Here is a 12,082-nt window from a genome sequence, read left to right as displayed (position 1 = left end):
CATACCTGTAACCCTAAAACGCTATTATAAAGTTGCCAATAAAGAACATTACACGGTCAATTTGTACCGGGGTATAACATAAAATGCTTAACCCTACAATACCTACAAATTGCAGTTTTAATTCTCTAAGTGAGGCACTCATTAGCCACGGAAGGGTTAACAAGCAACAGCCCTTGAAATAAAATTCTTTGCCCTTAAAGATTGTAAAAGAAATTAGGTTTAGTCTATGGTTCCTTTGAAACGAAAATGATTTTGTGTGCGTTTTTATTATTTGTTTTACTTTTACTTCATCACGTGATTTACTATCACGAATGTGCAGCAATTAGTCCAATTGCTGCACATTTTCGTGATAGTAAATCTCAATGATATTTTGTTTTACTTTACAGTAAATTAAATGTTAATAATTCAATTAAGTAACTATTACAATCATTAATGAATAATTGTGGTGAATATAAATGAATTCAGCAGGTTATTTACAAAAATAACGACGTTTAAACTTTGTCTTGCAAAAGGTTAGTAAGAATATTTCTTAAAATAAAATATTAAGAAAATAAAAGTGTTACAAGCTACAAAAGCATATAATTAAAACATTACATAAGTTTAAGATGAAAATAAAAATAAATACTTAATTAATAATAAATATAAAATGTTACTCTACCAGTTCTCTTGTGCATAGTATCTGAAACAAGTTATTTAAATGATTAATATATTGTTATAAAATACAAAATACGTAATAAATACAAACATATTACACAAAAGCAAAAAGTTCACAACATACTCTTTAGATATTTTAACGAGATACTACTAACGCCATCTCTGCGTCATGCGTGAAACTACTTAAACAGTATGTGTAGTTAGTCATAGTGCCCACAGATGGCGTTACTTTATATTGCAGCATGGAAGTAAGTTGCAGTTGTTTGTATTTTTGTAAATAATAAATCATTATGATGATGGATTACATAACACAGTATTTAATAGATATTTCAATGCGGAATGTTGGTAAACTGTAAAACTAATATTGCGACGGTATTCATCTTTCGTGTATAAAAGTTTATGGAAAGAATTTCAAAGAAAACTTGCTCATATTATCGCTAAAACTACTATCTATCACTATAACTGACATTCCCATAATAAACAAAACTGTATGTTGTACAAAACAATAAGTTTTCGATTCCGCATACAACTATCAAGAACAATGGCTGCAGGATGCGTTTCTATGAAGAATCTTTCTGACCTGAGGCTATTGGGATTGTCGCCTCTTTAGGGTTTAGATCGCCAATTAAATATTCGTTTTTTAATCTTTTTAGATTTTGATAATGAGCCCAGGCGGTTTTTACATGCTAATAAATTTTGTTTTGTTATTATACCGCAGTAGCTTGTTTTACGAGTAGTTAAGGTACCTACTTATTAGTACTTATTATAAGTCCAAGCAAGTCAGTATCGAAACATATGCCATTAGCAGAATGTGAATCAATCTAACAATTTATGTAAATCGGCAACATGGACTACAATAAAATAAATAATTTGATAAATGCCACTAAAGAGCAACATCATGCATAGTATTCACGCATTGATTTATATTCGACAATATTGCAATGCAAGTAGGGTCATCTGATATTTGTATTAATTCATTTTAAACTTAATTTCCTATGGCATTAAGTCGATAATAAAGTGTAAAGCTACAAGTTCTAGGAATGTATGGAATCGTATGGGAAATGATTAAGGTTCAATAATTTGATTTCAAAGGCTTATGAAACTAAACTACTAACTAGATGATTTTTTAAATAGTCTTGCTATATCCATTAAAGTTATCAAATAATTTATTTTAAAAATGTAAGTCTATGAAACTTATTATTTTTAATTGTTAAAATAATTTCAACGCTTAACATAAAAAATATTACTTTTAAATACTAAAATCTTATTACGATATGCAAAAGAAAAAAGTTTACTTTTGTCTCCAGTCGCAGAAAATCCGCGACACCATAGACTTTCATTCAATATAATATAGGTAATTAGCGTGTCCTCATCTCACCGTGTCATGAGAGCTCACGACTCGGCGTCATGATCTGCGACCTTCCACACACCACGTGTGGCCAAATTGTGGGAAATTATACATACGTACTATGTTTGCAACATGACTCATTATGTGTTAGACAAATCGTTTTCTAATAACGTGAAAATTGGCCTATTTTGACTCCTTTTTCTCTTTTCTATTAAGTTACAGATTAGACAATCACATTGTCTGTTTTTTGTTGTATGAAATAAGCATGCAAAGCATTCATCACACAAATTGTGTGCTCTTTAACCACTGCGCCACCTGGCACTAATTTGTTTTGCTCTGCTACTCTATAGCTCTTGCCTTTTCGTTTTTCAGCTCTACAGAGTTAAAACAAAAGTTAATTATTTAACTTAAATTCAGTAGCAAGTTTACACTTGTATATTTCGTTATAATATTCCATCTCTCAAGGAACCCCAAAAAATCACAAGCTTTATTTCCCAAGAAAAACAACACCTCCCCAAAAAATGTGAACCGCAAAATTAATTTCCGCGCATCATTTCCCAATCACGGGAAAAAACGTCCCCACATCAAACAAACATTAAGAAATAATAACAAGAACACCTTAATCTTATTACGTTATAATAATATCGAATAACTTACAGATGTTTTCATAATCGAATAGTCTGGCAACCCCAATTTTTCATCATTCCAAATTACATTATCGAAAATTTGCATTGCCTCTAGCGCCATCTCTATTTAAAAGACGGTATTACTAACAATCTGACGTTTGCTGTCAGTTTCAACTCATTAAGTTTTTAATCGACTTTATTTATGAAGACATAAGGTTTGTTTTCCAATGGCGTATGTGTTTGTTAAATGAAGCAGTATCTTTGTAATACGTAGAGTAAGATTAGGGGTTCGATCCTGTTTCGAAGCCCTCTGCAAAAACAGTATGAATAATAATATGATTAGCATAATATCGGGAGCTCATCTAACAAGGTTGTTTACTTTGATAAGTTAGCGGTAATAGTTGATTTGTTTTTGAACGAATTTTGTAATCAATATTTTTGAAGTGGTTTGAAACTTATTTGAACTTTCGCGATACGAAAAATAAATAAAGCCATAGACTCACTGTACAAGAATAATAATAAAATTTCAAGCAAAACTCTTGAGCTTTGAGAATCAACTCCTCAACTCATTATGGTGGCGGCATAGTATGAAAAAAATTCGCCCGTCACAATTGTTTGTTTGTGTGATCGCAATTAATTCAAAATATATTGAACGGCTTTGCGGTTTCTACCAAAAGATAAAGCAATCCCATATGAAGGTTTCAGCGTATCGTTTGTTAATGTTAACCTGGTGTAACCCGAGCGAGCAAAGAGGTCACTTTAACAATAGCATAATTTGCGTTACCGAATAACACGGTTTAAATAACTTAGTTATAGAAAATAAAATCCTCTAGGGGACTTTCAAACTAATAATAACTCAAAATAAAATCCAGAGGTCTCTATTTTCAAAATCAATACAGTTCACAAATTGCCAATTTAGTAGTGTGTTAACTAAGTTTCTAACGTCCGCAATACATATTAGTCACGGTGTTTTTACTTGACTAGTTATATGAGAATACTTTTTAGAACCTATTTGATTTGGTATCAGGTAATGCGTGTCGTCTGCTAAGAAACTGATTAAAACAAAAAATATGGCGCCTGATGTTTCTATTTCTAGGACGTGCATTTATACTTTTAGAAAACCAATTATTCTAATCCTCCTAATCTAATCAATTAAAGGCGAAACTTACAATTTTATTACTAACTATTTCACGTGAAATAAATAGTGATCCGTATTCTTTATGAAAAGCACGGCAAGTTAAAAACTTATGAATTAAAGACGTAGGATTTATAAAAATCACATTAGGTTTTAAGATATCTTATTGCCATAGACATTATTCTGTACTTACCCAAATATAAATATGAAGAATAAGTGACGTCTACGGATAGCATTTCCATCCCATCCCATTCATAGTAAGCTATTGAACTGCAATATTACAGTAAGTAGTGCTGTGGTCAGGGGTGGCGAACCGTGGGCCGTGTAAATAAATAATTGTAATTCTTAATAAAACTCCCCCCGTTTGGTCAGTGGTTGTAAATCGCACGCGGTGGATGCTACTACTATTGGTAGTTTTAGGCAGGTTGAAGGGTTTTGATACTTTGTAATACTCCAATACACTGTTGTGCGAAATTGTGCGAAACGTGAATAGGGCAAGAAAGCATTTCGTACTTTTAGTATTGGACAGATTGTTTTTAAATATACGTACATATCTATTTTGCAAATATTTGTCGTGAGGGTATACAAAAACACTTGTTTTAAAAACGGATTCAAAGTTAACGAACGAATTATACCCTGATGTTTTTATAACAGCGTAGTCAACAGAGAAACTTTAACGATCAAACATCTTAAAAAGTCATATAGTTTTTATGTTTTCTTCAACAATATTGAACTAAAATCCAGTACCTCGATTTAGAATTATCCCTTCAAGTATCAAAACCAGTCTCCCTCATCCCTCACAGATAGAGTCGTCAGTGGGTCGCGTAATGACGGCTCGCTTTACATAATTTGTCGATCGAGTGCCCCCGCACTGACCCTCCGTCTTGACCCCACGCAATATGGACCACACTATTCAATGATGCACCTTAAGTTAGACGTTTGGAACTTTATTTTTATTATTCTTATGAATGAGATATGCTGCTAAAATAGTGCTAGAATTTTGTCTTGAAGTGTTTTTTAAGTTGAGTTGTATTTCTGAAAGACATTTAATGCCTTTAAATTGGTTGACCTAATTGGAAGATGAGTTTAAAGATGTGTTGAAGTTTAACACAGAATTATGAGCGCCAAATGTAAATATAGGTACTGATAGTTTTATGATTATCTACCTACATACAACACCTTATAATTAGGTCGAATTATTTTATTCAAGCCTTAAAATATATATTTGTTTTCAAATCAACCACAGAATTCTGTTAGCTAATAATTGTCAATATAATTATTGAAAGTGATGATTATCCACTGCAGCAGCACTAAAATAATAATCTGAATAAAGTTTGTAGGTATTTCAATCTAATTTTATTACAAACGAACACAAAACAACCCGAAACACATTCCTTCTTCCCAAGCCTTATACTCCATTTTTGACACTACAACAAAAAGTCCTCCCATAAAAGTAAGAACAAAAACACCCACAATATTCTACCAGGTGGGTCCATCCATTTACCATATAGTATGGACTCTATAAAAATATAATTAAATGCTAAATCGTTCGCTAAATAGGTAAAAAGTGTGGTATCAGGGGACAGCACAGCAGGATCCGTCAATCAATGTCCTCTCGATGTATTGAAATTGCACTTTTTATGCGCAGGCGCATGTATGGTGTAGACACCGTGATAGGCGTAGCGGGCAGCGGAATAGGTATGATTGTAGCGTAATTAAATGTCGTAAAACTTGCTTTTTATGGGCTTTGAGACTTCTACCAGTTTAAGATAACTAGTAGTTAGAATAGTAAACAAGTAGTAGTTAACATCTTTTTGGAGAGAGCGACACATAAGAATATTTCAGCAAATCAAATGCTGGTAGGTGACAAAGAATAAATTAGTATTGGTTAGTATTAAGAGGCTTTTTTTTCTAAAAAATACACAATATTAAGAAAACCTACTCATTTTTTTGTTGCTGTTGGTATAACAGGCAGCCCATGTGTTTCTCCTCCCCGTTCAATGCCTCAATCACGCCTCCACTTCGCTCATCACCAAGCCCTCGTCTTTTCACATACGTATTATAACGTATTATCAAACGGCCATCGACTCCGGTGACACACAAAAACCACTTCGATGTATAATTGCACTGAGAATTCGACAATTGTACGTTTTTGTAACAATTTCGCCGGAATACCTGAATCTTTTGATGGATACAGGATTTGGAATTCCTATAAAACAGCCAACTTATCCTTAAACAAGCTTAACTATAAAGATGAAATACACATTTTTTTGCAAACAGATATAAAGTAAGTAGAAGTATTATATTATCAGCCCGGATTTAGTTAAGTTGTTTGAACAACCTACAAGAAATTTCGTTCCGTAAATGAGCTACTATTTTATTTGTTACTTATTCATGGTCCTCTTACCCCCGGTTTCTGAGTACATTTAGCGGTAGTTTATCTATTCAATAGCGTATTTTTATATGAGGTTTAACGCTATTCAATAGATAAACTACCGTTAAATTTACCTCAGAAACCGGGGTAACTGACATCAGCCTCAATTAGAAGGACCTTATGGCTATAAAGCCGACAGATCTACTCAAGCTCGGTGGCATTTCTGCAAGTTTAGAAAAGTCTATTACAAAATGTTCTAACTCATTCCTACATTGTTAGAACAGGGCAAATATTTTTCCTGAACAAAACCACACTACACTTAAACAGTCTCCCTTAATTTGAGATCTACCACATTTTCACATACCAAAAAATCTCTTTATCTTCATAACAGTTCACCTTTAAGCTCTTGCAATCCAAACAAAACATCACCGTAATCCCTTCGACCAATAAGTGTACCGAATGTACCGACTATCGGATCGTACCCATGGTCGTATTATTACCATTTAATAGTCGGTAGCTAGGCGAATGGCTATTGGAATGACCGAAGGACAGTTTATGAGACATAACTGCGGATGGCCGACTATCTGATGCATTTTTAGATCGGGCAGTTTTGGGTTAAGACAATTGGGGGTTGTGTGGTCTAAGTTACTGGAGATAAACCTATATCGATTTTACCAAAAAAAAATAAAAAAAGGTGATAAATAGCAGGAACTGTTTTGTAAGTATACTAATAAATCGTTGAAAATAACAAAAGTAAATTATGTGAAATGAAAATAACGACGACGTAAAACCAAAATATTAAATTCTAATCACTCGAGTTTAATTATCTAATACCAAGAAAAAGCATAATTTATAAATAATTCAAAATAGGAAAAAAAATATCATATAAAATATTTTAAGCTGACCATTTTCCCCATAACATACAACATGTAGACGTTTCTGCTTCGAACACGTACAAAGTTTCTTACTTAAACCACACATAGAAAAGCAATTGACTAGGAATTTACTGTTTAAAGGATTACGAGGAGTGCCCTCCGCCCTCCAGTGGAGAGGGACATCGGAGGGCCATCGAGAACATGTTTCAATTCAATTCTAGAAGAAAACGGACACAATATACCTATTGTATGAATCTATGAATGAGTTTATAATAAAAGGGCAAAGTGTAATAAGAATTTTGATAAATTATCTTTGTTTTCGGTTATTGTTTGTTTTATTAATAACTTATTCAGATAGTAGGAATGCAAAATATTACGAGTATTATTCAATACTACTCGCAATATTTTAAGTCCAAAAGGATTGTAGTTATATATAATATTCATTTTGTATTTTTTTAAAGATCTCTCATTTTATTCATGATTTGTTGTGAATGTTATAAATATAACCGGTGTGTGTAATTTTGATTCTAAAATTATATTTTCATAAGTCTGAACCTCAAAGAACTAGTAAATATATCATTCCTCCGTTAAACGACTACTTTGTAGAGTAAAAACACTATTTCCAATAAAACAAAGTATAAACCTTTAATAAAGACCTGGATAAAACTTAAATTCAAAGACAAACTACTCAAAATACTAACAAACACCTTTCCAAAAATCGTAAAAATACATATATAGCTCTATCACCAATGGCTCTACTAGTCTCCTCTCTCTATAAATCGCCATAACATGACGGACAGTCGTAAACTCACCCCCTGACCCTCACTTATTCAATCATTTATACTATACATCAATAATAAATACAACCACTATATGTAGAGTTTCTTTACAGTTTTGGTAGAGTTTCGATACATACCTATTATATACTTTCTAGAATTACAGAATCCAATATACTATCGACAGTAAAGTACAAACAAAAACCAATGATAATAGTCAGCCTGCGACCACGGCGAGTGCAACCTGCGCCAAAACGTTAGGCATTTTAAGGTAAAATGCGTGTTCGCGTTAATTCCCGTATCCTATTATATATCAAACAAACTGCGATAGTTCAGTTATATAGCAATTTTTATTTAAAGTTAATAAACACACGAGTATATATAACACTTACACATAAATGGTTGATCCAGGCCTTAGGTCAAAAGATAAATCCTTAGATAATAGTAGGACAGTAAAGCCTTTTAAACCTTACCCGGAACTTCACAACCATTTTAAGCACTAAAAACTTGAAGTTAATAAATCTTGAACTCAATACTCTCACATTCTCATAAATATAACTAAACTAGCTGACCCGCGCAACTTCGCTTGCGTCACATAAGAGAGAATGCGTCATAATTTTCCCGTTTTTGTAACATTTCTCGTTGCTACTCCGCTCCTATTAGTCGTAGCGTGATGATATATAGCCTATAGCCTTCCTCAATAAATAGGCTATATAACACTGAAAGATTTTTTCAAATCGGATCAGTAGTTCCTGAGATTAGCGCGTTCAAACAAACAAACAATCAAACAAACAAACTCTTCAGCTTTATTATATTATATTATATATATAGTATATAGTATAGATAAGGTGGCACTCATAAACAAGTGTAATATCATAAGAGATTTATACGACACCTTATACAGGGTGCGACAAAAATGATCGCACATTATCACACCACGCTGTATAACAACGAGTTAAATTTTCAACTAATGATGTCGATATGTTACATTGTTATAAAATAGGGATGTGCTGAATATGTTAGTTTCCTTCAAAATTAGAATTATAATGGTTTTTTGAGAATACTTTAAGAAAATTTAAAATAAGGTGCTAAAAATTTGGTGCCGAAAGAGAAATATTTGAAAAAAATATTCATCATAAACTTTGTTTATTGGTAAATTTTCGTTCTATAAGAAGCAAAAAATTCAAAAAATTAACTAATGTATTTAAACCACACAACAGAGTAGGTTTATTTTTAAAAATTAACATTTAGGGTTAAATCTGATGTCTACGATCGATCTTGAATAGCTAGAAGATGCATTTACACACCCCCTACTCACTGCTTATTTCGTTTGAACTCATTACGAAACATTCCTATTTCCCGTTCCATTGTCCCAACCCTATTCAAACAAAAATCGGCATCCCGACATCTCGATTCCATAATCGATCAATTAAATCGACACTTCTTATCGATACCGTGTGACGAGAGCAAAATTTTTTCGCACGGAGACGCGCGAACAATCGCAAACGGGCAAAATATTGGATAATACGATCTTTTTGCTATATACGTTTTCTGTACGATTGCACATTTTGCTAAACATCCCGGCGGCACTGAATTTGAAGGCATTCCTTTTACTGCAAACGAAATTCTGTCATATTTCTGGAGACACAAAGTTGAAATTCCATCGTGTTTACTTTAGTAGTCATCTTCAATAGTTCCGGGACTTTATGTAGATCAGAATAAGGGTGATATTTCAATGATATTTTTCGTATTAAAGATTTGAAGAAGAGGTTTCTCATAATAGGGAATGAGTTCATAATGGCTGGATTGCATTGTCATGGACGTATTGAAATAGGAAAACGTCTTTTAGGAAAAAGGAGATTTTTCTATTATTTTGTATTGAATGTTTCTGGGTATTCATGTGACCCCCTAAAACCCCCTTTTGGCAATAAAGTGCGATGTTCAGATGTTATAAAAGAGAAGGAATGTGTGAATCAAATGTAATGGTGTATTGAGTCGTAAGATTAAAGAATGTAATCAGGTATGTAATAAAGTTAATACCTTTGTGTTTAATAATATAAATGGTTTGTGAATGTGTATGTTTTCTATTAACACCTATCAATTAATGTACCGTTTTCTGCCACTAACGACTATCGACAAGGCTAGCTATTGAGCATTTTCGTATGAAAATCTAATCAGCGCCTCTAGCGGGCGCCATAGGAACCAATTTCTAAGTCAAATACATTTTGAAATCTTAAAATCTCGATACTCGACCATAGACTGTAGAATATAGCGCTTTTATTCATAAAACAATTTTTATGAATAAAAAACAATAATCACTATAAAGAAAATCTATTTGCAACATACATTGTTACTTTTTACACTATGTATATGTATCAAAATCCTATCATTTTCAAACATAAGTAGGTATACAAAAGGTCAACGACTCTGTACAGTCATAATACGAACTGTCACACGTACGAATCTACGGGTAACCAACTAGACGTGTAGATAAAAACATTCTCACGAGACTTTATACTTTAATGTTTGTTTATACTTTATAAACTGTTTGTGTTAGATTTTCTTTAAAGAGTGGTAAATTTTCTTTGTGTTTACTTATTTTCAGTCGATTTTTTAACGTTGCATAGCGATTCAAGCAATTTTTGTGCAGTTTTCCTGAACGAAACTGTTGTACAAAGTTAAGTATTAGTATGTTCCGTAATATTGTTGGTAGTCTAGTTATGAAATACAATATTCAGTGCTACACATCAGCATCTGCAACAATACGGATCATTGCATCTAATCTACTGCATTGAAATTGTTCTGTTAAAATCTACTTCAATTTTGTTCGTATGTAGATCATCAATGAAAACCGATTAATTGTATTGTAGGTAGTACACTAGTACTTAGCATAATCAAAATTACATTTACTTTACTCTCTGTTACATCTAGCAGCAAAAATATCTTAAAAAAATAAAAATACGGGTTAAAAATACTTACAAACATTCCTTATCTTTCCTCCACACATCTTAAACAGAAACTCGTAACAAAGCACTGAAAACTAATCCGCAAGTAGTGAACTGGCAAAAATCCCTAGTGGGTGACTCTCAGCCCCTAATGCTGGGGCCACACTACCGGGAAATGCCATTAATTATCGCGTTAAAGGACGTTAACCGTAGATGTAGCCACGACTTAACGCAATAATTTGACAACGGCATTTACATTGTCGTTTGACATTAGGCGATAACTCAAGTGGCGGTACATCAAAGAGAATAACGCGAGAATTAATGCGATAAAGCGGTCACACTACACCAGTCAGTGTGCGTCGGGAGCTCGACGGGATCGCACGTGTTTTGTATTTGCAATACATACTATGGAATGGAGTAACGAGAAAGTAATTGCGTTTCTGGAGCTTCTGCAAACAGAACCATGTTTGTGGGATCCAAAACTGAAAAGTTACAAGAATCGAGGATCGCAAAGTGATGCTTGGCGTCGACTGATGTAATTAGTACCTTTTGAAACAACTATTGAAAAAATTTAAAAAAAGAAGGAAAGCCTGATGGGTTACTATAGAACCCATTTAAACAAAATTAAAAAATCTTTGAAAGTAAATTTTACGCCGTTTTATCGCCAAACGTCAAATCACGTTGGCCGTATTAAGTGTAGCCACCTACTTTAGCGCGTTAAAAATTATCGCGATAATTACCGCGATAATGGGCATTGGACGTTGGCCGCTAATGTGGCCCCAGCATAACAGTGTTAAGAGCCCGTTAACGACGGTGCTCTCGCGTTTTAATGGCGTTTAATGAGAATAACGAGTTCTTGGTCCAACTTGCCACTTTCTTAGCTGTTTTAGACTCACCCTGGTGTTGGTTAAAATGAGTTTTAGGTTTCGTATTTTAGGAGTCAAATCGTTGCTTATTATAGTTGGAATCGTAAACTTGACCGCGGCTCGGTTACTTAACCGCATCATTCGTAACAAGAAACATGATAACCTTTAATTTCGGTACCGCTTGAGAGTGGTTGTTATACATTTTCTGTAGCATATTGCCATTAACTTCGAAATGGCAGACTCTTTTCTTCAAACTGATGAGTGAAATCAAAATCAAAATGTTGAGATTCTCGAAGGAAATAACAACATAGGAAATATTATAAAGACGATTTTGAATGATGCAGGGAACAAATCTGTCATTTTTCCCTACTTATTCCAATAAAACAAGGCCACATAAAATCTACAAATAACGACGATTAGAATACTAACATGCTCTTATTCAAAATACACTTCACTTGCTATAAGTCCCTCACCATACGAATA

At 33.3% G+C, this 12,082-nt stretch overlaps 1 protein-coding gene across 6 annotated transcripts in view; it reads right to left on the bottom strand.

Annotated features, from left to right (window-relative positions):
• Window positions 1–12,082, bottom strand: part of trh (PAS domain-containing protein trachealess) — a 187,385-nt gene that overhangs the window by 96,710 nt on the left and 78,593 nt on the right. For 4 of the 6 annotated variants that reach the window (XM_076128321.1, XM_076128322.1, XM_076128325.1 and 1 more), the window contains exon 5: window positions 659–679. The exons of the other annotated variants lie outside the window; for them this stretch is intronic. In XM_076128321.1, the coding sequence (XP_075984436.1) occupies window positions 659–679 (21 nt within the window). The remainder of the gene's footprint in view (window positions 1–658; window positions 680–12,082) is intronic. 6 annotated transcript variants of the gene reach the window in all.

This window comes from Anticarsia gemmatalis, chromosome 21 (genome assembly GCF_050436995.1).
Source record: "Anticarsia gemmatalis isolate Benzon Research Colony breed Stoneville strain chromosome 21, ilAntGemm2 primary, whole genome shotgun sequence".
NCBI classification, from domain to species: Eukaryota; Metazoa; Arthropoda; class Insecta; order Lepidoptera; family Erebidae; genus Anticarsia; species Anticarsia gemmatalis.
Note: the sequence above shows the minus strand (reverse complement) of the source record. Positions and strands in the feature narration are given on the sequence as shown.